General features: G+C 43.4%; 2 protein-coding genes and 1 non-coding gene across 4 annotated transcripts in view; 2 read left to right on the top strand and 1 right to left on the bottom strand.

Moving 5' to 3' along the window:
- POLR1A (RNA polymerase I subunit A) overlaps positions 1 to 9757 on the bottom strand; it is a 34887-nt gene extending 25130 nt beyond the window's left edge. The window contains exons 1-9 of the mRNA XM_063157922.1: positions 9601 to 9757; positions 8302 to 8506; positions 5663 to 5812; positions 5467 to 5574; positions 4108 to 4193; positions 3902 to 4011; positions 2347 to 2433; positions 1597 to 1699; positions 803 to 962 (exon numbers count right to left, since the gene is read on the bottom strand). Coding sequence (XP_063013992.1) covers positions 803 to 962; positions 1597 to 1699; positions 2347 to 2433; positions 3902 to 4011; positions 4108 to 4193; positions 5467 to 5574; positions 5663 to 5812; positions 8302 to 8506; positions 9601 to 9677 — 1086 coding nt within the window. The 5' untranslated portion in view covers positions 9678 to 9757. The remainder of the gene's footprint in view (positions 1 to 802; positions 963 to 1596; positions 1700 to 2346; positions 2434 to 3901; positions 4012 to 4107; positions 4194 to 5466; positions 5575 to 5662; positions 5813 to 8301; positions 8507 to 9600) is intronic.
- A 94-nt stretch (positions 9758 to 9851) lies between these two features.
- On the top strand, positions 9852 to 26785 carry PTCD3 (pentatricopeptide repeat domain 3). Of its 2 annotated transcripts, XM_063157915.1 has the most exons (24): positions 9852 to 9946; positions 11366 to 11415; positions 12056 to 12095; positions 13104 to 13149; positions 13855 to 13923; positions 14362 to 14466; positions 14835 to 14958; positions 15677 to 15795; positions 16189 to 16259; positions 16546 to 16633; positions 16718 to 16778; positions 17067 to 17149; positions 17808 to 17952; positions 18529 to 18579; positions 19444 to 19527; positions 20423 to 20451; positions 20723 to 20826; positions 21535 to 21613; positions 21705 to 21795; positions 22444 to 22529; positions 23393 to 23541; positions 24376 to 24417; positions 25287 to 25445; positions 26130 to 26785. In XM_063157915.1, the coding sequence occupies exons 1-24, from the start codon at positions 9855 to 9857 to the stop codon at positions 26221 to 26223; spliced, it is 2061 nt and encodes a 686-aa protein (XP_063013985.1). In that variant the 5' UTR covers positions 9852 to 9854; the 3' UTR covers positions 26224 to 26785. The 2 variants fall into 2 exon arrangements, with proteins under 2 accessions (XP_063013985.1, XP_063013986.1); XM_063157916.1 differs by lacking the exons at positions 9852 to 9946; positions 13104 to 13149 and having other exon boundaries at positions 11360 to 11415.
- LOC134419164 (small nucleolar RNA SNORD94) lies at positions 16848 to 16989 on the top strand. Its single transcript, XR_010027990.1, has one exon. It is a non-coding gene; the product is annotated as a small nucleolar RNA SNORD94 (small nucleolar RNA).
- Positions 26786 to 27092: the final 307 nt, after the last annotated feature.

Raw genomic sequence — 27092 nt, 5'->3', positions numbered from 1 at the left:
TCACTGTAACTAGAAAATCCTATTCTTAGATTAAAGTAATGTAAACCCAAGAGATTTTATCACTTACATCACTTTGTTTTCAGTCTAAAAGCCACTAAACCAGTCACATCCAAAACTCATTGACCTCCTGTCAAATGTTTTAAGAACAGATCTCCATCTAGTGGCTACATTGTGAGTAACTAACAGTGTTTCCAAAATGTTTTACACTGCAGATGATTTGTAAATCAAGTTCCCCTGAAACTGAGCCCAGTGTCAAAGACCCCTCCATGATAAACTGATGAACAAATATGGAATGAGGCAAGCTGACATACACTGTTATTTACACTATACAGCTATGGGAACTGTCAGAAGCAGACAAATATTGTTACTAACTATATTATTTATGAAGTTTTACATCCTACTTAGACATCAGCTGTCAAAAAATAAACACAATCACAACTGGCTCCACTAGGCTTAGAAACTGAAGTGACTTTTCACCCCTCTTTTAATGTGTTGAAATGCTGGCAAAGTTTTATTGTGAACTGTTTGTGCTGTACACATTTAATTCTCTAGAAACAGGAGCCTGTTATGTTTCACATACAAAAATCCATGGCTGAGAGAATCTGAGCAAAATGGTTTTTTCCCTTTGCACCAGCTAGAAAAGAGCAGAGGGAAAAAACCAAATGGTATGGAACATCTTCATCAGCAGATATTCCAACAGCTCAGGCAAAAACTGTCACAGGAACACCTTAAACATGAGCCTTCCTGAACTCGACCCACCCATCCAAAAAAAGCAAAGAATAAGAGAACCAGCAACTCTTACTGTTTGAATTTCTTCTGTGATCTTTATTGGCTGACACTGTTCTTTGGCCATGAAAACCAAGAGCTTCCTTATCAGCTGGGCATCCTTCATGACAGCCTGCAGGTTGACAGTCTGCCCGTTGGTGAACAGGCGGTCTCCGAGGCGATTCACAGGACGGTACCTACAGCAAATCAAAACCACCTCAGAGGGTCAAAGCCACTCAAAAGCAGCTTGAAAAACCTCAAACATTCTAAGCTAAATCTTCAGGGCATGGAAAATAATCCAAGTTAACTGTGGGCATTTAAGCATCCATTTACTCTGCTGGGACAGTCATAAAAAATAAATGATCCGTAACAAGAAATTCTATCAGCACTGTGCAGTTACAATATTCTATATTCATTCAAAATACTAATATATAAATACTAAAATACTAAATATAAATATCCTAAATACTAAATATAAATACACTAAGTATATATTATGTATTTAATATAAGTATATATTATATAAATATATACTTATAATATATTTTATATACTTATAATATACTAAGTATATACTAAATACTAAAATATATTTTAAAATATAAAATATTAAAATATATCTTTTCCATAATTAGCATTTCAGTCTTCTAATGAAGTCACTTGAAGTTACAATAGAACTTATCAACTACTAGTATCATTTTTATTATTTAAACACTCTACTGACACTTAAGCAGACCAGTGTCTGTATTACAGGAGTTTGGATCTCCAAATCCTGCAAAGGGTGCACTAAATCCTGTGATTTCTACAAGGTTTTGGGGGGATAAATTTTACCTTGAAGGTGGAACCACAAGCAGATCTAGAAAAAACATGTCTGGACTGAATTCTGAACTCTCATGGGGATCCATCCCAGGGAAGAGATAACGCAGAAAGAAACCTAAAAAGAGACAAAAGAAATAAAAACTCATTCTCATTGCTATTGTTTGGGAATCCAAACCCCCAGATGCATTTGGTCAACCAAGTCTAAAGAATCTGCTAAGTTAACACTATTGAACCTGTTTAAAATAAAAACATTCAGACACATTTTTTTGTCACATATGAGGTATTTTAGGAACAACTCTGCACAGAAATGTAGATTATGGCAAATGGAGAAAGCAGAACTAGAGGAAGAAAGGTTCCAGCAACTAACTGTGACTGATGCACAAAAGTACTTTGGTTTCTCATGGCAAGTGCAGACGGATTCAGAGCACAGGCAACCCAAAAAAGAGGCTGATAAATCCATTCTCAGCCTTTACAGTGTAACTGTGGGGAGCAGCACCACAGGAAATCACAGTCTCGGCAAACAACTGTTGTGATTTGTGAGGAGCCACAATTTGAGAATAAATGATCAAAGTGTTAATTGAATCCAGGTCTCTGCATTCACTGGCTGCCAGCCCTCCTGTCACAAAACTTATTTTGCAGCCAGAAGTCCCTAAGGCAAAAGGCAAAGATTTGACAAGGAGTTCATACTGGAAGATTTGCAGATTTGTCCAGAATCTGCAGTGGTACAGAAAATAAAGTCATGTAACTCTTCACAACCATTACCTTCATTCTTCCACAGAGCCAGGATGTATTCCTTGGCAGTCATTGGTGTCAGGTAACCTCTCTTCCCTAACTGGCTTTCATCAATACCTGAAAAGTAAAAAATAAAATAAAAATAAAATATTTATTTAAAAAGAAAATCTCAAGACATTACTCTGAAAGGTGTTGTTTTTTTGGGTTTTTTTTGCTTACAGTGGAGCTTCCAGCTCAGAGAAGGAATGGAAATACAAAATATACTGGCTGACATCTACATCAAAGTTATCATTTAAATGTTTGCTTTGGGAATATACAATTAAGTAAAAAAGAAACCATTTCTGTGACTAGTAAATATGAATATAAGTAACAGAAATAAGACTCCACTCTAACACACTGAACCTTCCTTCAAATGATCTCATCCCCTGACCAAAACACAAATCAAGTCTCAGCCTGCAACTGGGGAAGCTTTCAGAGGGGTTCAGGTACTACCAGGGAGGTACCAAGGTTTCCATGAAATACTCAGCTGAAGGAGACAAAAGCACCATCCCTATTATAGGTGAGAGTCTGGGCTACCTCTGCTTTGGAGAGGAAGGAAAACACATGGTTTTGCTACTAAAAAGCAAAAACATCAATCATTTTCAAAACAAAGCCAGAGATTTTAGCTCTCAATTTCCACAAGTCAATGAAAAGCAATCCTCCCACAACCTCAGACAGTTTCCTATTCTTCTTCTGGCTTAGGTCCAGAAATGCAGATTTTTGCACACTGAAAGTTCAATTCTCCATTCACCTAGAAAACCTTTCCTTTCCTCAAACAGAAATGCATCAATGCCAAGGTTAAAGGTACTCCCTTTTGGGAGTTAACCATCACAGGCTATGCACAGTGTACCTAACTGGGGGATCCATCCTAGTTCAGAATACAGAATACTTCCCATTTTGCTTCTTCAGCCACAGCTCCAGAGATTTAACCTAGCATTTAAATCACAGAGTAGCAAACAAAATAAACTCTCTATGGAAACCTTTCCTAAGGGCTAAATAACACACAAAAATGTCTGCTTCAATTCTGTCTCACTGTATAAAGGATCAAGGATATGAGAAGGAAAAGGAGGTTCAAATTTATTCAAATTAATTAATCCTGGAAAGTGCCACCTACTTTGTTTTTTGTCTTTTACTCTTTAAGAGGAAATTAATTTGTAAGAGTTAGGATTATGTGATTTTCTTTCTGAAGTTGGTCATCCTCCTCCTAATTAATCTTATCTGTAGTTGCTCTGTTTAAAAAATCCAGCAGAAAATTAACTACCTGCCAAAAATGAAGTGCCCCCAAAACCACCCTAAAGCTGACAAAGATTACACTGTTGTACTTCTTTTCCTGACACAGAGACACTTAAAGCTGAAAAAGCACAACATGCTCTCAAACAGAAATTTAATGGAATTGGGTTCTCTCTGACTCCTGAGCTTACTGGTTTTGTTATAATCAGTATTTTTTATAAATGAGTTCCAAGTGCACAGTCGCTGCTAAGAATCTGTGCCCCTTAAATGCAGGGGAAAAGTGCAAACATATTTGAGTAGAAAACAAATATTTCACCTGCTGTTTCATCCAGAATGCCTTCCTGTCCTGACTTATGGTACACTGTGGAAGGATAGGTGACTGTCAGCTTGCTGTTGTGCTCCTTTCGCACCAGTGATCTCCTGGATCTTGAAGGGAAAAAACCCAAACAGGACAGGGAGATAAAGGTTAATATAAACACAGCATTTAACTAAAAACCAGCTTCCGCATGTAGTTAAACTTACTTGCAGTTTGGGCATTTCTTTGAAGCCATGTGTGCTTTCCAGAACTCTGATACCAGTTTATTTCTACACTCGCACACATTTTTGACCTGGTAAAGAAAAAAAAAAAAAAAAAAACTTAAAAATAATGCCTATAATGAAAATAAACTAAAATATGCCATATGAAGATTTCACTAAACATTTCACAATTAACATTACAACATGAACATTATTAGTATCAATGCACACACATCCATGTACTGATTAATTCATGCCTTGATCTGTAGTGTTCTTTCATCACCTTCCCATTTGCTGGAGGGACACATCCCTCAGTGCTCTCCATGCTCCTTTTTCAATTTATTCCATAAAGTCTTTAATTTTCAAGTCAGTACTGGAATTTAAAGCTTTTCTCTAATGATGATTTAAGTAAGTATAAAAATGACAAAAAACACTTCTTTTGACATGAATGCATGATTTACAAAGTGCTTAAGCTTAGTTTTAAAATGAGTGATTAAGGAATTAAAACTGGCTTATAAACAAATTTGCTGAAAGATCTTAGATTGTAAGTATCTTCTTCACTCACCTTTATTAACTATGCACATTAAACTACATTTAAATTGAAATTAGAATTCAATTACACAAGTCTTCCTAAAAATGTCAGTGTAATTAATTCTGCAAGTTTGCTGGATCCATGAGTTCTCAAAATGTGTTCTGCAGCTCAAAACAGTCAGAGCATCAGACAGAGAGGTATCAACATCTGTAGGTGGTGTACTGACAGCAGTATCAGATTTTAATATGGCATTTACACCATCAAAACATTTCCCTGCACAGACATTTCCCTATTTTCCAGAAATTCAACAGTTGGACTAACAGGAAATAGAATCCTTTTTAAGTTTAATTTCAGACATTTCCCTCAAAAATCCCTCTAAACATAACACAGTTCAGAACTGGACAAAATCCAGCACCTACAAAGCCAGGTTTTGCTCTGCACAGCACTCTTTAAGAGGATAAAGGCCAGGATCTCAGGAGAAGCACTGCCTGTACTCACATTTGAGCACCGATCTCTGGTTTGGGAGCTTTGTAACATTTCCTGCACGTAGCAATTCAACTCCTCCTCAATTTCAAAATCCAGCACTTACATGTCCTGCACATCACTCTTTAAGAGGATGAAGGCCAGGATCTCAGGAGAAGCACTGCCTGTACTCACATTTGAGCACCGATCTCTGGTTTGGGAGCTTTGTAACATTTCCTGCACGTGGCAATTCAACTCCTCCTCAATTCCAAAATCTAGCACCCACACAAATCCAGCACCTACATGTCCTGCACATCACTCTTTAGGAGGATAAAGGCCAGGATCTCAGGAGAAGCACTGCCTGTACTCACATTTGAGCACCGATCTCTGGTTTGGGAGCTCTGTAACATTTCCTGCACGTGGCGATTCAACTCCTCCTCAATTTCTGAGCCTGTTGCATCTGCACACTGCTCCATAAACTACAAGGAGAACAAGAAGATAAATTGACACAGAGCTTTAGAGCTGCGAGACCACCCAAAAAGGGATGGAGCACCACAGAGTACTTGCCCTGTTGAGGATGATTTCGAGCTCATGGACAGCATGCAGCAGCCCTTTCTGCAGCACCTTCAGCTGGCTCAGCAGCAGGTGAACCACGGCTCGGGGACACGTCAGCATGTGGCAATTCAAACAGGACCCTCTGATCAGAAGGTACAATTTCTGCAAAGGAAAGGGGAAAAAAGTTATCCTGGCAGATGTACAAGCTTGCACAGTAAGCAAGTAAATGCAATTGTTTGGATTTAAAGAGCGTCACCATCATATTTACTGAAAAATCCCTTCGCCAGGATTCCTTCTCCTGGGAAGTTGAGATGCCTCAGAGAAAAAGGAAAACAATATTATTATCTCATTTGCTTCTCCTGTGTTTTGATGCTTCAGAATGTAGCTGGAGATTGTTTGATTGGTTTCATGTGAATTATTTTGACTTAATGACCAATCACCATCAGGCTGTGTCAGGACTCTAAGGAGAGGATCACAAGTTTTTAATTAGCATCTTGTTAAACCTTCTGTCTGTATCCTTTCTCTATTCTTTAGTATAGGAATGGAATGGAATGGAATGGAATGGAATGGAATGGAATGGAATGGAATGGAATGGAATGGAATGGAATGGAATGGAATGGAATGGAATGGAATGGAATGGAATGGAATGGAATGGAATGGAATGGAATGGAATATCAGCCTTCAAAGAACATGGAGTCAGATTCATCTTTCCTCCCCATGACAGGGAAATACCCAAAAATACCACACTACTATAATTGAGAAATTAGATTAATGGTTAATTTTAATCATAAAGAATTTGCTTGAAAAAAAAAATATTATTTCAACCAAACTCATATGCAAAGCATGATCTGTAGGTAAACTCTCTGCAGGCTGTCTACTATCAATGCAGGATGACCCCAATGTAGGGAATAATATGCATTGGGGAATAATATGCATTCCTTCTGAATCAACTCCATGATTTAGAAGGCTGAACAATTGCTTTATTAAGCTAAGCTATACAATATTACACTAATACTATACATAATTACATACTAAAGAGACACTATACTAAAGAAAAACCTGTCACTGTCTGAGATAGTCAGGACACAGCTTTGACCCAACTGGCCAAGGAATCAAAACAACCTTCACTGGTGTCCAGTTCACAAATCACTTTGGCTAAACTATCTCTGTAAGACATTCCACATGTGCAAAACAACACGAGCAGTAAATAGAGGTATTGTTTTCTCATCTTCTCTGAGCTTCTCACTGCCTTCCCCAGGAAAAATCCTGGGAGAGAGTTGTGTCTGCTGCTCTCTGTGATAAGAGCTGTGGCCACAGCCACATAACAGACACACGAAACACTTGTGGTATCTACAGCAGCTCTGGCACCCAGGCTGCTCTTACACAGCACCATGATTACAGCTCCTGACAGCTCACCCCAGAGAGGACAGTGTGGAACCCAAACCCCCAAACTCGTAAAATGAAACATCCTGGTCTCAATCCTACAAGACCCTTCACACAATCACGTTTTCCTCAAGGTCTGGGAAATTTTCAGTGGGTTTTATTACTTATCACAGTTCTCCCCCTGTGGCCTGAAGGCTGGGAATCACTGCTGCAGGATTTTAATCCTTGGTCAATACAGTTATTTGACTCAAAGCTGTAACAAAGCTGGAGGTAGGTACCTCATCTAACTCTGGTCACTTGAAAGTGAGGGTTTGACTCTCAGTTAGTAGCCTTTGCAAAGGCAGCTGCTGTAAATGGTGAGATCAGCACCTCAGAAGGAAAATTCATCCCAGCTCAGGTTTGTTAAAAACTGGAAGAGTAGACAGCTGTTCATGTGCAGTAGTTGTTTAAAGGAAATGATAATTTTTACTGTGCCATTCATTTAATTAAAGCACAACATCCTGCAGTCAGTCACATACTTCAGGATGAATATCCCCCCTCACCTACCTGTCAACATTGAGTAAAACAATAGCTACAACAAAATGCATATTTTTCAAAAGGTCTATTTGTGTTGAATTATCATGACACAACAAATCTTTTCTACTGCATCTGCTGGTATTACACTTAAAAGAGTAAACAGATCTTGGCACCTTTACTGGGGGAAAACTTCACTGTTTTCAAGGACTGCCACCACACAGAATCACAGAATAATGAGATTGGAGGAGACTCTAAGATCATTGAGTCCAACCCATGCCCTCACACCTCAACTAGCCTGTAGCACCAAGTGCTATGTCCAGTCTTTGTTTAAACACATCCAGAGATGGTGATTCTGCCACCTCCCTGGGAAGAGCATTCCAGTACTTTATTATTCTTTCAGTGAAATTTTTTTTCCTAATGTCCAACCTATACCTTCCCTGACGTAGCTGCAGACTGTGTCCTCTGGTTCTGTCAGAGACCAACCCACCTGTTTCCAGCCTCCCTTCAGGAAGGTGTAGAGAGCACCAAGGTCACCTCTAAACCTCGTTTTCTCCAGGCTAAACAACCCCAGCTCCTTCAGACATTCCTCACAGGGCTTGTGTTCCAAGCCTCTCACCAGCCTTGTTGTCTCCTTTGCATGCACTCAAGCATCTCAACATCCTTCCTGAAGTGAAGGCCCAGAACTGGACACACCAGCCTGGGCACCAGCAGCCCACTGCCCAGCAATAATTCAGTACATTTATAACACATACATCGAAGAACAGGGGGTTGTAGACGGGCAGAGGCAGCTCTATGTGGCCAAAGTGCCCGGGGCAGTTGCTGAAGTTCTGCATGCAGGTGGCACACACTTCTCTGGAGTCCGGGGGCCCCAGGGCCAGGTCGTAGAGCCCGTTCACAGCTGGATTGCCAACATTGTCCAGGTACTGAGGGTTGGTGATGGCCTTCACGCTCAGCTTCCTGAAGTGGTGAAAGGAAAAAGTGAAAATCAACGGCAGTAAGCTTGAATGGTACAGCTAGAGTCAGAACCCAGGACAGCCCTCTGGCTGTCCTGAGCAGCCCAGACCCCTGCCAGGGGGCTCAGAGACCCTGGCACAGAGCCCAAGATGCCTGTGGTTTTGATTATGACCCATGGAGCAAGTTACCAACCTTAGATGAAGATCTGCAAGCCACGACAGTTTAAGCAGAATGACAGTGAATTTATGACGGGGTGAAAAAACAGATTTTGGGGTTTTTAGAACGGGGCTTCAGAGGGCAAGATGGAAGGATCTGGGCATGTCCAGCCTTTCTCCTTCTTCGTCTTCTTCTTGGCCTCCATCTTCTGCTGTGATGTTGGCACTTTTAGATTGGTTTAGAGTAGAAGCTCACTGTCTAACATAGGTGATAGGCATTGGGTAGTAATTGTAAACATTGTATACGTAGTTTTTTACCATAAAGACATAACGCCGCCCCAGAGTGCCTCTGACTGTCGTACTGAACGGACCTCAGCTAGACAGAAGAAAATATTTTATAGATAAGGAACAATAAACAACCCTGAGACCGAGAACTGAAGAGCTCCGACTCCTTCTTCAAGCGCCGGGCTGGGCAAAGAGACTTTCCAACTTTTCTCGGGGTCACTGTGAGCAGCGAGAGATCCCGAGACAACCTAACACGGGCATTTAGTAGCTGTGTGATCTGTGTGATCTTCTCCATTGATAAAATATCTTTCTGAGAGCATTTTGCGAATGCAATGGCAATTTTTGTATCACTGATTTCATTATACAATGAGCAAAATCATTCATATCTCGGCAAATATTAATTTTACATGAATAGCCACTCTACCAAGAAATCACATAATTTTGTCAGCGTGTCCCCTCGAGCGGTGCGAGATTTTGTATAAAATTCGGCTGCCGCCATGCCGGCGGCTGGGCCACGGCCCAACCGGACTACAAGTCCCAGCATGCCGCGCGCCAGAGCCCGCCGCAGCTCTACGGCGCCGTGCCGCGGGGCACGCTGGGACTCGTAGTACCCAGCAGCATCCGCACAGCTCGGGCAGCGCACACATGGAGCCTCACCTGATCTCCTCGGCCGTGTACATCCCGAAGGACACCCCAACCAGCCGCCGCCACGGCACCACTTTGGGCGGCTTCATGGCGAACGAGCAACTCTTCCCCGGCCGACGGCGGCTCCCGCTCTCCCGCTGGAAGCGCCGCGCCACGGGCAGCACCACGCGGTCCGGGCTGCGGGGGGGGCGGGGCCGGGCGGTACCACCGCCGCGGAGGGGCGGTAGGAGTGGTGCCGCCCGCCTTCCCAGAGGCCAGCGCGGGCCATGGCGGCCAGGCGGGTCGGGGCTGGCTGCTGGCAGCGGGCGCTGTGGCTGGGCCGGCGGTGCCGCCTCTCGGGCGGGCGGAACAGCTACCGGTGAGAGACCGCCGGGAGGAAGGGACGGGCGGCGGCGGCACCGAGGAAGAACCGACGGGCAGGCGGTGCTGGGAGTGTGGGGAGTGAGGCGGGAAAGGCTGCGCAGGCGCAGTGCGCGGTGCCCGGCGTGGCCGGGGCGGCGTGGAGGGAGGGAGCGAGCGCCTTTTGTGGGGGTTTTATCTGCTTTTAAACGCCTTTCCCGGGATCTTCCCTGGTTTGGGGCGGCTCGGAGCCTCCTCGGGAGAGAGATCGAGCGTTTAAGCGATTCCTAGAGCTGAGTCTCACGAAACAGCGAATGGGCGCTTTATGGAGGCTGAGGAAGCTGGGGCTATTGAGCCTGGAGAAATTTTTGATAGTAGGAGTGGTGAGGCACTGTCCCGGGTTGCTCAGCGAAGTTGTGGATGGCCCAGCCCTGTCAGTGTCCCAGGGCAGATCGGATGGGGCTTGGAGCAACCTGGTCTGTGGAACAAGATCTTAAAGGTCCCTTCCAACACCTTAACATTCCATGATTTTGTGCAATGCAAAAGGTCCCACTTCACTGGGTAATCGTTACTCATTTTTGGGATGGCAAAATCCTACGTAATCCGTTTGTGAGCCTTCCCAGGAGCAGCTGGGATCGTGCAGTGCCACGGCAGAGCACCGAGCTGTGGCTGCACCTGAGCAGCCTCTCCCTCAGGGCCAAGGTCAGTGTGGAGGCTGAAGGCCAGGGCTGCAGGAAAGCTTTGCTGTTAGGTTGCTTCATGAACAAAATGAGTACAAGTATTTTAACATAAGCCTTAATTTGTGTTGAAAGCAGTGAAATGTGAACAGTGGTGAGCAAGGCTTGAAGCAGTGAGCACATAGCAGCTGCTCTGTGGTGCTCAGCAAAGTGAGTCCATGGTCTGAGTGTGCTGCAGCTGTGGTTTTGTCAGGAGCTTCTGCACCTCTGTAGAGACATCTGGGCATCTGCATCTCACCAGGGCTGCATCGTTACTCTGGGTTTTCTCCTTCTGTGAACACTACTCATGTGTAAAGTTGTGGGTTTTTTTAAAGTGCTGTTTTCAGCATGATCCTGTCTCTAAAGCATAAAGAATCTTTTCTTATTGATGTCTATGATTTTCTTTCTAAGATGCACTAGTTTGTGAAAACTACTTTAAAAACATTGTACCCCAATATTAAATAATCACAGATTTTTTTGTAATAAAATTTTTCACATACAACCTCTTGTCCCTTGAAACCAGAGCCTTAAGAGAAATATCAAATATAAGTTTTGTGGCAATAATTTGGAGTTAATAACAGTGCAACATTGCCAGTTACTGTAATGCACTCCAGCTCCCTCTAATGTTTTAGTTAATTCTAACCTGTAGTATGGAATTTCACTACTCTACTTTTGCTGGTTTACTGTGACTGCCATAAATTCCAACCCCTGGTTGTTTATAGGAGCTCTTCAAGTAGTCCTGCTCTGGGGAAGACTGTGGACAATCCACAAGGTGAGATGGCTTCATTACTGGTTCCTTGCATGTGTTCTTTGATCTCCAAAGAATACAGGAGATAAAGGTGATGTAAACACCCTCTTTGCCCTCCTTGGATTTTCTCTCTCCCAGTCTTCATTGTGCATAAATGTCCTGGATTATCTTGATTCCTTACCTCATCAGCTCCATGCTCCAAGAGCCTGAACTGAGTTGTGCAGCTCCATGAGCCTGTGTTAGACTGTGGTTTTAAAATCATTGTTTTAGTATTTTCTTCTGGATCACCTTAACTCATCAATTCTTGTAGAATATAGAATTGCTGGGATTGGAAGAGATCTCTGAGTTAGTGGAGTGCAGCTCTTAACCCAGTAGTGCCAAGGCACCTCCAGACCACGTCCCCAAGTGCCACATGAACATTCCTAAATCCCTCCAGGGATGTTGACTCCAGCACTCCCCTGTTCCAGTGCTTGACAAGCCTTCCAGGGAAGAGATTTTTTCCTGATATCCAATCCAAACTTCACCTGGTGCAACTTGAGGCCATTTGCACTTGTCCTGTCACTCGGGAGACGGATTGTCCCCACCTTGCTACAACTTATGGGGTCAGAATTGTCTTTGGGCATCCCTTTGTTTCTAATGAACTTTTTAATACTGTTTCTCACAGTAACTCAAGAAGAAATTGTGCTCCCCCGAAGGAAAACATGGTGAGTGTTTACTTCTGGAATCTTCACTTGAAAAGAAAATCAGTGTTAGACAGCTAAATGTAGTCTGTCACCAAAACTGAAAAAGAAAATTGAGGTTCCTGTATTCCTTGATGCAGTGTCTCACTAGGGGTTTTCCTGCTGATTTGGAGTTCTCTGAATATTCTTGATTCTTACTCTCTGCAGATCATGCACACTGCATTCCTGACATTTCTTTTAAAAGCACTTACAACAAGTGCATTTTTAAGCATGTTTCTATTTCTTTGTAAAAGATCACATTTGCTAAAGATCTGTAAAACCAAGTTCATTTGGGTGTTTGCATGTGAAAGTGTTTCTTCAGCAAAATAAGACTTGATTGTTGATAACTGAATAAATCCTTAGAAACCACACAACTGAACAAAACCTGTTTTGTTGGGAGCACTTAAGATAGAATTTCATGACAGCAAAAATTAAATTTATGGTCAAATGGTGTCAGCATGTAAACCTAAAGTAAGGCCACCTTCACCTAAGCACTTTCACTGGCCTTTCCTTGTTTGCTTGAAACAGCAAAAGTCTTAAGGTTCCACAGGCACAGGAGTCCTGAGATACCTGTTTTGGTTTGGTTTATTTCTTCTTGCAAAGACATGTCTTGTAGAGCAACTTAATATATTTATCCCTTGGAAATGCTCTAGGAGCAGCATTCCAAGGAATTATTGTCTTGGAATGAATGTTTCTCCCCTAGGATATTTCTTTGATAATGTGTCATAAGGGCAGGAGTAATAGCTGTAAACACAGGTGCTCTTCTGGTTTTCCTCAGAATCTTTTTTTTCCTGGGGTTGTTTAAGAACCAAGACCATTTTGCATTTTTTTTTTGTTTGTGAGAAGTGATGTTTTGTTAGTGCAGCAGAAACATTATTTCCTAGAGCTGAAAATCCTTGTGGGTTAGGATAATCCTGTGCTGGTTCTCCAGGCAGTGTCATGCACAGCATTCCAAGTCTCAGCTGAGAATTAACCCAAGTCCTTTGTGCTTAGGGATAAGCTGGCCGTGCTCCAGACCTTGGCTTCTACTGTCAACAGGGTGAGTGCTTCTGTGGCCATGGGGATGGCTCAGGGGTCCCTTCTGTGCAACACCCTGGTGCTCAGGAGCCCTTTAATTTCTGCTTTGGCCATAAAGGAGAGATGGAACTCTCACATCAGGGTTTTCCCTTTGGCTCAGGGTGTTTTGCTGGGTCCTTAAAGCCTCATTCATGTGCTAAGAGAGAGCTGCAGTGCTTTGGTAAGGCTTTCACTACCACAGGGAGCAAGCTCCTTCACGAGTTCCTTCCCAGTCCAGAATGTCCTTCCCAATCTCAGTCCAGAAAAGCTTTAAAAAGTGCAAGGGGTGTCTGCTCTTGCTGGGCAAAACCTGGAAATGCTGTGATGCTGTTCTTAAATCCTATCTAACTTGAATTCTGGGAATTGAATCAAAATCTGCCAAGTCCCATCAGCTTCCCAAGACTCATACATTTGGGGTCCTACTTTGCAGGGCACTCACTGCTTGATATATTATAGGCAGAACCCTTCTGTCACCATATTAGCCTGCAAGGGTGTGTGTAAAATGGAAACATTTTTGAAATTATTTCCAAACATTTTTTAAAATTATTTCCTCTTTTTGAACAAGAGGAACTTCCATTAGTGATGGTTATGATGGAAGAATTCCTTGTGCCTTAAATTCCATGAGGCAGTGTGCTGTGGCTGTGCACATGACTATGAACTTCTCATCGCTGGGCTCTTCTTTCTACAGGATCCTACTGCTGCTCATTACATGTTCCAGGATGACCCTTTCCTGATGCCAAGAAATGCAGCTCATGCTGTAGGTATTTCCTTTCACTTCCTTGATAGCTTCCTACTGCCTTTGTCTGGGCTGTGAATGCTCCTACCTAATTGAAGCCTGGTTTTGATTACAAAAGAAAATGAGGTATCAGATTGCTTTCAGAACTTTCTTTCTAAAATGAGATGGTTTTGAGTTTGAGGTAGTAGTGCAGTATTTCAGATGTCTGAATTGTGTCCCTTGATTGAGTAACAAGGAAGTAGAATTCAATGGCATTTAAAGAATAGAGATTCTTATACTGGCATGAATACCAGAATGTTTATCTGGGATGTTGTCCCTGTGATTCTAGTAAGTTGAAAATTATGCCTGAGTTTAATTTGATCCTATCAGAATGTTCATTGTTAAATAAAATGTTTCTTCTAATTCTCAGCCTTGTAATCTGTGTTTTTCTCCATCTTGTTCTGTCTCATTTGTGTGCAGCGTCTGTATTCCTTGTCAAAGGAGTCTGGGAGAAATGCTGCAAAGTACATCATAAAGAACTTTCCTCAGTATTTTGACAAGACTTTTGCAGAGCCCAACGTACCAGTAAGCTTTTTGTTCTTTATTTTCATTGTGTTTGTGCTTTGTCACTGAAATCTACTGTTGGACTGCTCCAAAACTAAGATGAAAGGATAACTTTTAAATACTGTTTTGCACAGTATGAACACAATACTGTATTTCCATTATGTTTTTGTAGTGGACATTTTTCAGTATCATATCAGGTTCTTGAGATAAAAGTAAGAAGAGCAGTGGGTTTTAGGTGTTCCTTCCTGGCACAAAGTGAGGGATGAGGATGTGTGTGGTCCTTCATCACCAAAAGCACTGCTTAGGCTGCAAGCAGTGCATTGGGTGAAGAATAAAGGATATGTAGAGAAGGTTTGAGCTTGTGACCAACTTCCCCTGTTTGCTTTTAGTGCCTGATGCCCCAGACCCTCAGCCCTCAGACTGAAGGCGTGAGCGAGGAGGCTCTGAGGGAGCGCGTCCATCTCAGGATGGTGAAGGAGGCTGTGGACATGTTTGATCAGCTTCTGCAGGCAGGTATGTGGTCACCTGCCAGCTTCTGTGCTGGAGCTCTGCTTAAATTGGGCCAAAAATACTTCAGTAGCTGCCACAGGCGATGGAGACAATTCTGTGACTCTGTTGCTTCTTTCAGAACTGACTCTGTTCTGGTGAAGTGGAATTCTCTAGAATTGCTGGAGAATCTTAGCCACTGCTTGTCTGACATGTCACTTTGGTGATAAGGAGAACAATTGGCTTCCTGAAGAGAAAGCAGATTAAATGCTTCTGTTGATTTTGAATGTTTCATAGAAAGTGAAACATGCAGAGTGTTCTTCACAGTGGGATGTATCCTAGGAAGAGTTATGAAAGGCACTAGAAATTTCAGATGCTGTGTTGGTCTTGTGCTGCTTCACAGTTCTGGCTGAGAGCTGTCACTTCCTTCTACTTGATCAGGGGAAACTCTTATTCTTTCAGGAAAACTTGATCAGGAAAACTCTGCTCTTTCAGGAAAACTTGATCAGGAAAACTGCTCTTTCAGTGGCTTCAGTAGAAAAACATACTCTAGTTCAGTGTTGAAATTGTTCCCTGTGATGACTGGGTTTGTGGCAGTACTGGTGTCACAGCAGGGTTAGGGACTTGCTAGAGAATATATTTGTGTTGGAAGAGAGCAAAGTGGTGTTGAGAGGGTTTCTCATATGGCTGTAGAGTGATGAGCTGTTAACTTTCTCTGAATGTCATAAATTCTCATTTTCTAAAGGTACCCCGGTGTCTCTGGAGACCACAAACAGCCTTTTAGATTTGTTATGCTTCTATGGAGATGGTGAACCTACTCCTGAAAAAGAGCAGGAAGAAAAAGAGGATTTGGAAGAACCGGGGGTATGGAAAACTTGTTGATCTCTATTTATTCATACATAGTTGGGAGTATATCGAGGTGACATCACGATTTTTGTACTGTCTGCATGGGAGATGCCATGAGGTGGATCAGATGCAGTCAACATTCCCAGGACATATTTCTGTTACAAAAATCCATGACTGACCTAGCAGCAACAGTAGTTTGTGTAAAGCTCTTAATATGTTTAATAACATAAACAGTATTCTCAATCTGGCTGTTGCTTCCTCAATGTTATGATAGTAATTATTCTTATATAACACATTAAAAAGCACCTTTGTTCCATGCTGCTGAACTTCAGTTTTGTTAGCAAGTCATGGCATTTGATGTTAAATCATAATTTAACTCTGAGAAACTTCTTTTTGCACAAATCTCCCCAGGTGGATGCTTCAGAACAGAAAGCTCCAAAGAGACAATTTCGAAGAGGTTCACAGTCTGGCCCCAGATGGAGGTATAGAAAATGTTACCAATATTCCCATATTCCATGGGTTGTGCAGTTTTATTGTTGTTACAGAACACACCTAAGTCTTGTTAAATAAACCTGTGTTTCCTGTTCTTTTAAAGTGTTCATGGAAATCTGGTAGGTGATTGTAGAATAGCTTCAAGTGTCACAAGTGTGATATGTGAATGTCAGTCTTTGGGGGGTACAGCCCTTATTTTGTTTTGCATGTTGAATCCTTCTCCTAAGAGTATCTTTTATTTGGTTCTTTAACATTTATTTTGTTCACTGGTTCTAGGGAGAACAACCATGCTGAAAGGATATTTAAGATAATGCCAGAGAGGAATGCACACTCCTATTGCTCAATGATCCGTGGCATGGTGAAGGTAAAGTCATTCTGCAGTGCTGGGGGATTTTTCCAGCTTTTCAGATCTCACATACTCAGAGATGGTTTCTTTTTGTTTTTGCAGCATGGGGCTTATTCTAAAGCTTATGACATGTACATAGACTTGCTGAATGAAAGGCACAAGGGTGAGTGTCTCCTGGCTGTGCTTTGTGGTGTCCTGGGCAGAGGAAGCCCCTGGTGGGCACTGTTTGTTCATGGCAGTGATGATTGGCGCAGGGGTACGGACCTCAGCTGGATCATGGGAGCTGAATGCAGACTGGGGATTCCAGTGCAGCTGGCGTGTGGCTGGCTCTCTGGAGACAGGTTTGCATGAGACTTTGCCACAAACTGAGCCATGCTAGAACAAACCGTTTCAAACTGTTTCCTGTAGGCTATGAATTGTCATCTTAAATTGGTTATCTTACATTTTCCAGCTGATGTGCACACCTTCAATGCACTGATCAGAGCAGTCCCGTATCTAAAGGACAAATTCGTAGAAAGATGGGAATTAGCCAAGGTAAGGAGGGTAGAGCAAAAGAGTTTGGGAAGTGGTAACAGTGGGCTCTTTTACTAATAAGGATCTGCCTTATTAGTGAAATTTTGCAGTTGTTGGAAGACCAAAAGCAAGAACTTTGTCCCCAGATACTAAAATCTGCTGTAAAGGAAGTACAGTAGTTTAAACAGTAGAGGTAACTGTGGAGGAGTGGCAAATGTGAAAAACCCAACCTTGCCTTTGCAGAGTGATTTACCTTGTGAGAACATATCTGATCCAGGAACTGCCTGGACAGAAAGTAATTGGGGAAATTACTTATGGGAGATAAAATAAATGAACAATTTTAGATTAAAACTCTGAATTTCAATTCATGGTGTTGTGACAGAAAGGGAATTTTGAGTTTTAGTGACACTTCAGTAAGGAAAAATATTATGTAACTATAAAAATATTCCATTATGTTCTAGAGACAATTCTCCAGAATTTATTCTGATGTAATGTGTAGCCTTGGGGTTTGGTCATTAAAAATTAGATAGTACTGATTAAATAATCAGTTAAAGCAGAATTGTTCACTTGAAGGGGGTAAGAAGGCTTAGGTTGAGGAAATGTATGTATAACCCACCTGAAAGCTGAACTGTGATCCGTAATATGTGTAGCACTAAGAATTTGGGAATTTTGTTTTAAGGACTTCCTGACTCACATGGCTCAACAGAAAGTGCAACCAACTCTGCTAACTTTTAACTCTGTACTGAAGAGCCTGAGAAGATGTGGTGGTGTGGGCAGAACTATGTCTTTATTTGTATTAAAGGAAATGGAAGCACTTGATATAGGTAAGAGACCAGAGTATTTATCATATGCAGTGATTATGATGAACAGAGCAGTTAACACAGGAGTTCAGCACCACACAACATGGTGGCAATTTCCTGACTCCAGGGGAGATGTACTTCCCAAGCCAGCTCAGGTCTATAGATCTGCATCTCTACAGAAAAAAGCTTTTGATCTAGATGATGATTTTTTCCTTCCAAATAAGTATGTCAGAAACAGAAATATCTGCAGAATTGATGTCCTGTGGGCTGTGCTTTGCCCCAGTAACATGCTTGTTGATAGGCTAAAGATTCCATTCATGTGCAAAAGGGAAATAAGCTGTGAAGTATTTCTGATTTTAATTTAGATAGGGAAGCTTGGCTGCTCCCCCATAGAAATAGGATGCTCCAACTGGTGGAACAGTGTTGGATATCCCCTCTCCCAGGTGTGTGTAGTGGGGCCTGGCCCAGCATTAGGGTGGGCAGGGAGGGATATCAGAGTACATTTATGCATGCTGCCTGCCTGGAGGAGCAGCCTGAAGTGGAGCAGTGGCACAGAGCTCACCAGGAGTGTGGCAGTGACTGCAGTGTTTCTCTTTGCAGAGCCCAGCCTGGCGTCCTATGACCATGTGCTCTCGGTGTATTACAGAGGCGGTACGTGTGGCCATGAATGTGTGAGCTGCTCTGATGCTCTTCACACGTGATGGGTGAAGGCATTCACTTATGGACTGAAGGACAGCTTCTAATGGGTGTGATCTTAGTGTCCCCTGTGCTGCCTGATTCTGCTTGGGTGATAAAAAAGGATAACCTCATACAGGGAGCAAGAGCTGCTCAGTCACTGTGGAGGCTGGGTCTGACCACAGTGTGTGATTTCATGTTGTGCCACTCACGGGGAGTTTGTTTTCCTGCAGCAGTTCTTCTGTGCATTAGGGCTGGCATGAAAAACAGCTGTGCTAGAAACAGGAACCCAACTGTTTAAGATCCCATGCCCACAGACTTTTGGCTATAGGAAGAGAATAGGCAAAGTAGCCATAACTGCAGTCCTTGTGTTTCAAGAAATGTAAAGGAATTGCTCTGGAGTCTCTCTAGGTTTGGTTGTGGAGTTTGGGGGTTTGTTTAGTTTTGGCTTTGGTTTTCCCCCTTTTAAATTTTTGTTGGTTTGTTTATACATAAAATATATTTATATAATATATTTTAAAAGTATATTATATAAAGCATAAATACTTTGCTTTTTCTAGTGCAACTTTCTAACAGACAAACTTCCAGGCCTGCTTGATTTCTTGCTAGAAAGCACTTCTATCTTTCTGAATCTGCCCTCCTGATGTGGAAATCTACATTAGCAGGGCAAATTTTAGAGCAAATTAAATTGCAGCTGGTGTGGAGCACCACAGAAATTACATTTGTTTAAAATTATGTTGCTTGTTCCCAATTTTGTAGTGTATTTGCAGACTGATGCTCTTCACAAGGAAGTGCTTGGCACAACTGAGATGTGATGTTGTTTGTCTCTTTGTCCCACAGTTGAAGCTCAGTCATCAGACATCATCTCTGAGGTGTTAAATGAGGTTGAAAAGCGAAGTTTCACTGCTCAGGACCCTGATGATGGTAAGGATTTCAAGCTTGGTTGAAAAGGTACCTGTGAATGTCAGGTAGTTTTACTAGGCCAGGATAAATGCATGCAGCTTGCTTCTCTCAGGCCCTGCTGATATTTCTGGAGACAAAGGGCAGATTCCAGTGTTGGGAATGGTGCTGTGCATTGCTGCACTGGCTTCTGTGTGAAAGTAGGTGTGTAGCTTGTGTCAAATGAGCATTTTAAGTCCATGTGATAAAATATCATGAAAGTTTCTTGAAATGATGCACATCAGGTGAATGGCAGGTTTTTGTTATAAGATTTGTTGTTGAGTTTTCCTATTTTAGTTCTTCCTAATCCTGTTGAGAAAATTTCATTAAATACAACTTCATGGGAAACTGGAGTGTGGGTCTGTAGGAGGGGAATATCCTGAACATTCCATGTGTTCCTGGCTCTTTCTGCCATTTGTATGTACACAGCTTTGCCCTGGGAAGTTCATAAATCTTTCTGTAGGTTTGGAGGCAGATGCAGCTTCCATCAAGATGGGTTTGGCAAAGAAAGATCTCTAGACAACGTGGTGTTAATGGAGTGTTGAAAGCCATTCTTCATCAGCCTTCTTCTTTGTCTTTGGAAGGATTCCTGGAAATAGCCAGAATGTTGTACCCTGCTTCCTTTGCTTCTGTCCTGCTAGATGTGCTAAACTGTTTCTTTCTGTGCTCTAAGTTGTTGCTAGAAGTGTGTAAAAATCCCCACCCAACTCATGCCATGCCAAAGACTACAGGGAAAGCAAAGAGCTCTGCTATATTGTCAAACTGAGCTGCAGACTGGGTTTCTAATTGAACATACCTCATGGAGGGAGGGAGGGTTAATGAGTGGTTTGTGTCTCCTTGGAAGCTTGAAGCTAACACACTTTTGTTTGCTCCCTCTCAGCCAACTTCTTTAACACGGCCATGCAAGTGGTAAGTGCCTCTTCCTTGCCATCAGAATTCCTTTGAGCCCCTCCAGCTGTTGGAGAATTGCCTGTGAGTTTGCATCCTGTCACACAAGGTTTAGCTTTCAGTATCTCCCATTTTTATCTGTGCTCATCACCTCCTCCTTTCTGCCATAATTCTGCAGTTCTTTGCTTGACCCCTCCCTAACTGGTGTTTGCATGCCTGTGATATGTGCATGTACCTCTGTGACTCCTGTGGGTTCCATTTGGTAACAGCTCCCACATCTGGTGTATTGCAGTGCTGTGATCTCAAGGATATCAAGCTTGCCTATCAGTTAAATAGGGCCCTGGAGAAGGGAGACAACTGGAAATTCCTGGATGTGGATCGGTCAAACGGCTACTGGTGAGTGAAGGGAGGTTGTATTCAGCATTGTCTGCTGCAGTCAGCTTCAGCACAAACTGGGATTCAGACATTGAGCACCAGCTGGTATTGTGTGTCCAGTTTGGGAATTAGATCTTTCATAAGAGCAGGGATTGCTAAGGATTTATTTTCAGTCTGTGGCCTGTGAACTGAAATCCAGTGTCATGGAGCATCAGTTTATCTCAACACCCATCCAGCAGCTAGAACAACCAGTTGTGGGTTCTGCCATTCTGTTGTGTACCCTGCATGGCAGCTTTGGAGGTAACACCAAACAGCAGATTTTCTTTGTGTAGGGATGTTTTCCTAGTCAGTGCACTGGATCAAGGACTCAGGCTTGTCTTGTCAACTTGCATAAGTAACAAGATTAATTTAGTTCAGTTCTTATATCCAAAAGTTGCATTTGAAACAGATTCAGGTACCTTAAAACTAGCATCAGGCAGGAAGATTTTTAATCTTTAATGCTTTTTTAATATATTTTAAAACAGAGTGGTCTGATTAGTTCTGCCAATAATCTAATGTCAGCATTGAGCTGTTGTAAGAAACACTGCTGCTTTTCTGATGGCATGGAGTGTGGCAACCAGTGAAATGTCCTTGATGTGCAAAATCTGATCAGCACACCATCATTTGCTGGTACTGTCATGGTTTGCTTGATCTAGTCATCACTGAATTAGGATGGTTTTTTCTCTCTAGGTCGAAATTCTTTTCATTGTTGTGCATGATGGAGCAAATTGAGGTGGTGTTGAAGTGGTACAAAGAAATGTCACCTTCAGTAAGTGTGCACCATGGTAAGAGCTGCAGAGCTTTTCCGTGGAGAAATGGAGCAGTCACAGGTGACTGAAATGATTTTCTTCCTTCATCAGCTCTTTTATCCATCTCCTAAAAATATATTGGACCTCCTTCAAGCCCTGGATGCAGCCAACCAGTTGGAAGTGATCCCTTCAGTGTGGGAAGGTCAGTGGTGGCCACTTGGCTTCACAGTTTGTCTGACAAATGCCAGGAGCAGTGCAAAGTTGGAGCTAGTGCAAAGCCTGGAAACTTCCCATTGCTTGGAGTAGCCATGATAAGGTGCAGTGCTTGCCTGTGGTATTGAATTACCTGAACCCTCTGCAGATCCTTGGATAAGATTTAATGTAGCTCCCCAAAAAATGAAAATGAGTCACTCCTTAGTCCTCAGCAGATGGTGGTGGAGGGTTCTGGCTGTGGGCCTCAGTGTCCAGCTGCAGTTCAGGTCCATGTTCCACTGAGGGCTGGTAACTGATGCTACAACAGTGCTCTGTGTGATGTTCCCTCCCTGGTCTGTGACAGGGTCACCACCACCACCAGGCTGGTCAGTGCAGGCACCTTGAGGGCCATTATCAAGGGGAGTGCTTGGGCTGTCACCCAGAAATCCTGAGCCCAGCAGGGAAGGGAAGAAGGAATCAGATTAGTTTGTGTATTTGGTGCACACCATCTGATAATGAGGGGAAAGAAGGGGAACTGAATGTGCCCTACTCAGTCACAGAGGATGGTTCTGCCTTGTTAAATTGTGGTGACCATGTTGCCAGGATTTGGGAATGGGGTTCTGGTCACACCTACCAACTGCTGCCTCTCTCTAAACAGATGTGAAACAGCTGGGGTTCAGCAGGAGACAAGACCTGTTGGAGGAGTTCTTGTCTCTGATGAGCAGGGAGCAGCACCCCAGTGAGGTAAGGAAGCTGATAGCTCCTATCAACAGCTGAGCCCCCACACAGCCACCAGCTGGCTGCTCCCCTGTGAGGTGGTGGGGGGAGAAGTGTACCCCCCATTCCTCCTTTCCCCAGCTTTATCTGCTCAGCATGACATCCTGTGGTCTGAAATATCCCTTGGGCATTTCGGGTGTCCCGGAGGTGTCCCCTCCCAACTCCTTGTTGTGCCACACACCTTGTGCACCCCCAGCCCATTCCCTTGATGCTCTTTGGCACTGCCCAGCAGTAACAAAAATATCCCTGTGTCATCCACATACTTTCCATCTTAAATACAAAACAGCCCCATAGTAAGCAAGAGGAAAGTAAAGAGATCTCACTCTATCCCAGCCAGAATCAGCACAGAAGCTCAGCAGCGTAGTGGTGTCTCCCCAGCTGTAGGTAAATGCTGTATCCCTGGTCAGTCCTGGACATCCAGTTCCAGTGCATCTGCCACTGCAGATTTCCAGATCCATGTGAGCTTATCCAGGCCTGCTAAACCACTTGGATTGTCTTCAACCTATAAAGAAACCTCAGATTAGCAGAGCAGGATCCCTTCTTACCAGGGTTTGGAGAAGTAATGCAGCCCAAGCAGCCACATCTCTGGGGAAGCACATGGCAGAGTCCAGGGATGTTGCCAAGGATTTCATTGCAGTAGTTGCTTTCTCAAGCTGAAGGTATTGAAGGTGGATACAGAAGTGACAGATTTGTCTCCCAGTGTAACAACTGTTAATTCACAAATTTAAATCACATGCAGAGCAAACCTATAGGAGCTGCAGGAGAAATTGCCCTGAAAAGCTTCTGTTAATTTCAGAGGTTTTGTTGTTCACAGCACAATGTTTTCACAGGTTCAGCTGGCCTTTGCCAAGTGTGCTGAAGAAATCCAAGCTGCCCATGAGCCTGCTGGGCCGGGGCAGGTCCCACTGGAGTGGACAGGGAGTGCTCTGGGCCATGTTGTGGTGCTGTTCTCCAGGGCTGGGAGAACCCAGGATGCCTGGTACGTGTGGGCTCTGACACTGCAGCTCAAGGCTTAATCACAAAATGCAAAAGCTAATGACCTGTGCCTTGGAATGCCAGTGCAGACAAAGCCTGCAGGGAATGTGAGGGGTTTTTTTTCCTTGTTATTGTTCCTTCTTGACACTAAGTTACAGTTGTCTGTGTTAAAAATGGTTTAGAAACTAACGTAGTAACTGGTGTGTAGAGCTTTGTACAGCTGCTTATGGCAAGGTGTGGTCTGACAAATCACTGCCCTGAGCACTGCTGAGTGCCAACAAGTTGCCATTTTTGATTTTTAGAACTCTTTAGAATTCAAACTGATAAAGAGATTAGTTAGTTTAATTAAATTTTTAATTAGCAGCAGTCCTAATTAAAACTCTAAACAGGCTTTTTTTAGAACTCTGATAGCTAGAATTTACTGTCCTACATGCTCTAAACTTGAAATACAGGTTAAAGTATCTAGCCTCTGATATAAGGTTCTGAGCTATTTTCTGTTAAATACAGATGTTCAATGTACAGTGATTCATTTGAAAGAAAGAAATAGCAACAGAGGAGTCTTTAAAATATTAAAAATGGGTAGTATTTTTAAAGCAAATTGCCAGCAGCTACACTTACCATTTTCTGCAGAGTTGAAGAAACTTTGTGTTAAACTAATCAGTGCAGTTAGCTGGTAGAGATTGCATTTGCAAGGATGCAGCATGAGATCCATGGGCAAGATTGTTTCATGAATTTGAGCTTACCTGTGTTTCAGTGGAGGCTCATCCAAGAGGCTGAGTATCTGTCTGTTCCTGTTGTGTGTGGTTTTAAAATGACTCTTTTGTTTTCTTTTGAACAGGAACATGATGGAGCATTTCCAGAAAATCAACAGGATTCCCACGTAAGTATTTTTAGGTTCTCCAGTTACTGAGTCTCCCCTTTGGCTGAGATCCTGAATTTCTGTTCAGGGATGAAGGAATAGTTTGGGATGGAAGGGACTTTCAGAGGTCAGGTAGTCCAACTCCAGTTGTAACTGACAGTAAAGGTTCATTTATTTCCAGAACATGAATGTGTGTCTGTCTGTGAGCATGGCTGTGTGTTCATCCAGTGGAAATATTCCAAGAGCTTTCTGTCTTGGAATATGTTTCAAACTTGTTGAAAGTGCAAAGTGGGAGGGAGTGAAGCAGTTGGTGTCTGAAGCTCTGGGCCATGGAGAGCAGCAGTGCCAATCAGTCTGAGCAGGACTCACAAACATCTGGTTTCCCACATGCTCAGAAATATTCCAGTATGCCCTTAACCAAGCACAGGTGTTTCAGAGGGGCCTGATTTCTGAAGACAAGTTTATCAAGTCAAATGCTAAATCTGAGGTGGTTCCCTGTTAGGCTACACCAGCTTGCTTGTCTTGGGATTCTGGAGGAGGGAATTGTTTCAAGTAGAACACAACTTGTAAGGAATAGTAATGGGTTTTGGTTGGGTGTGGGGTTTATTTAAATAAAGTTGGAGCTTGCCCCAGTGAACACCATGAGGGTGTGTGGTACCAAAGCTACACACCTAGTGGCACTCTGTGCCTGCTCTCTTCTGCTGGGACAGAAGTTCCCAAACTTCCCACAGAGCCTTCCCTCTGTACCAGAGGTGAAGTTCCTGGCAGGAGCAGAGAGATGAACTGGTAGATGTGAAAATGTCACCTTGTCTCCCTCTCTAAAGCATGGGCTGTAAATTAATGGGCACCTCTCCTGTGACCCTGACATCAGTCCCCTTCTGCCTTTGCAGTGACCAAGTGATGGAGGAGTTCCTGAACTGTGCTAAGCAAACCAAGTGCCCAGATGAGGCAATTAAGATGGTAAAGCTGGCAGCATCCCTTGGGCTTCCCTTGTCTCAAAGGCTGAAAAGCAGAACGGAGGAGGAATTTGAACTCTCTGAAACACAGAAGTAAGCTGGAATGTTTCATGTTCCTGATGAAGGGGTACATAGACAGGGTCTTGGAGGGGCAGTGCCTTTGGAAAGGCTTGGAAAAGCTTCTCTGACAAGGGAGCAGACAACTGGCTTTGGTGTGTTGACTCCAGGACTGAAATGGCCCCTCAGTTTTTGGTTCCATGCTATATCCATCCCACCTAGGAGGGAATTTTCCATGGTGGGGTTAGCCTTACCCACTGCTCAGTCCTGCTCTTGCCTTCCTTTCCTGGAATCTTTTCCTAGCTGGGTCTGGCTGCCTGAAGGCACTGCTGCAGCCCAGTAGAAGCAGGGGGGTGGTACAGGATGGCCCTGCATGTGGCTGCCACGTTCTGGGGCTTGTGCTCACCTCTCACTGCTGCAGCCAAGCCCAAAGATCCTCAGATGGTGATCAGGGCTTGAGGGACCACAGCTTGGAGCCAGATGTGCTCCAAGGGAATAAATACAAGCCCAGCACCCCTGACAGCTGGCTCAGCACTTGGAGGGGAGCTGAAGGTGTTGGCTTTCCCAAGAGGATGTGCTTCCATAAAGTGCTTGGTGTCCTTTGAAGACAGTAGGTATTAGACAGCCCATAATGTTCTCTGTGTTTGCCTGGTGTTTGGGGATCTCTTTTCAAGCACAAGTCACACAGGTGACTGATGACTGATCTGTTTGACATCACAGGAAGGCACTGGAGAGCATCAAGTGGGATGGTGACAGCAGCGACAGTGACAGCAGCGACAGTGACAGTGACAGCAGTGACAGTGACCGTGAGTAGCTGTCCCTCTTCCTCTTGGGAAAACTGGCAACAACTGTTGCCATGATACCAGGAGGCTTTGGAAGGAGTGGAATTGCTGAAGGAATGGCTTCTGGGAGCTGCTGCAGCGCTGATGAATGCTCTGAGTGTTCTGCCACGGGACCTGCTTGGCAAGACACCATCCTCATGGGCCAGCTGGGAGCTGTTAAATCTGCTTGGTCATGTGGGACACAGCGTGGGCTGCCCCAGCTCTCCTCCCCAGCACTCCTGATCAACAGCATCACTGAGGGTGGAGGGCTGCAGGGAGAGGGGTGCTGTGCACCCTGGAGGCTGCTCCAGCAAGACTCCTCTTGGGCCTCCTGTCACTCGACCCTGCACCAGCTGTAACTCCTTTCCATCTAACTTTGCTGAACTACTTCAATACCAGGACTACTCTGTATATAAACCCTGAAGTAATGCAATACTCAGCACCTGTGGTGTTATTCCTCATCCTTTTGGTGTTTTGGGACAGGTGTTGGAGTCTAGATGTTAAATTATACTTTGTACAGCTGGAAACTGTCTCTAATAAATGGCTGACCTTAAAGCTGGCTGTATTCTGATAATCCTTGAGCAAAAACTGGTTGAACCAAAGTTTACCTTTCTGGTAGAAATACCTGGTGTTCTAGAACTACAGCAGAGCAGCTCTGACAAGAAACCTACCAGGGCAGGCTCTGCTCTTACACTAGTTTTGTACATATCCTGTACTCAAACATGGGTTCATTTTTTTAAATGCTATACAAATTAATAAATTACATCAGTGAATTCTTGCTTCTTGAAAGAAGTAAATTCGATTTTTAACTCTTCAGGTCATGGAGAAAGACTGAGCTTTGTACTGCCCAGCTGGAGTTGAT

Source organism: Melospiza melodia, chromosome 5 (genome assembly GCF_035770615.1).
Source record: "Melospiza melodia melodia isolate bMelMel2 chromosome 5, bMelMel2.pri, whole genome shotgun sequence".
In the NCBI taxonomy this organism is placed as follows: Eukaryota; Metazoa; Chordata; class Aves; order Passeriformes; family Passerellidae; genus Melospiza; species Melospiza melodia.
Note: the sequence above shows the minus strand (reverse complement) of the source record. Positions and strands in the feature narration are given on the sequence as shown.

Bases quoted from the DNA above. Each gene is read 5' to 3' on its own strand.
- PTCD3 (XM_063157915.1), top strand. From the start codon at position 9,855: ATGGCGGCCAGGCGGGTCGGGGCTGGCTGCTGGCAGCGGGCGCTGTGG. The intron at 16,779-17,066 runs GTGAGTGTCTCC...TACATTTTCCAG, and splicing joins GCTGAATGAAAGGCACAAGG to CTGATGTGCACACCTTCAAT. The intron at 21,614-21,704 runs GTAAGTGTGCAC...TTCCTTCATCAG, and splicing joins ACAAAGAAATGTCACCTTCA to CTCTTTTATCCATCTCCTAA.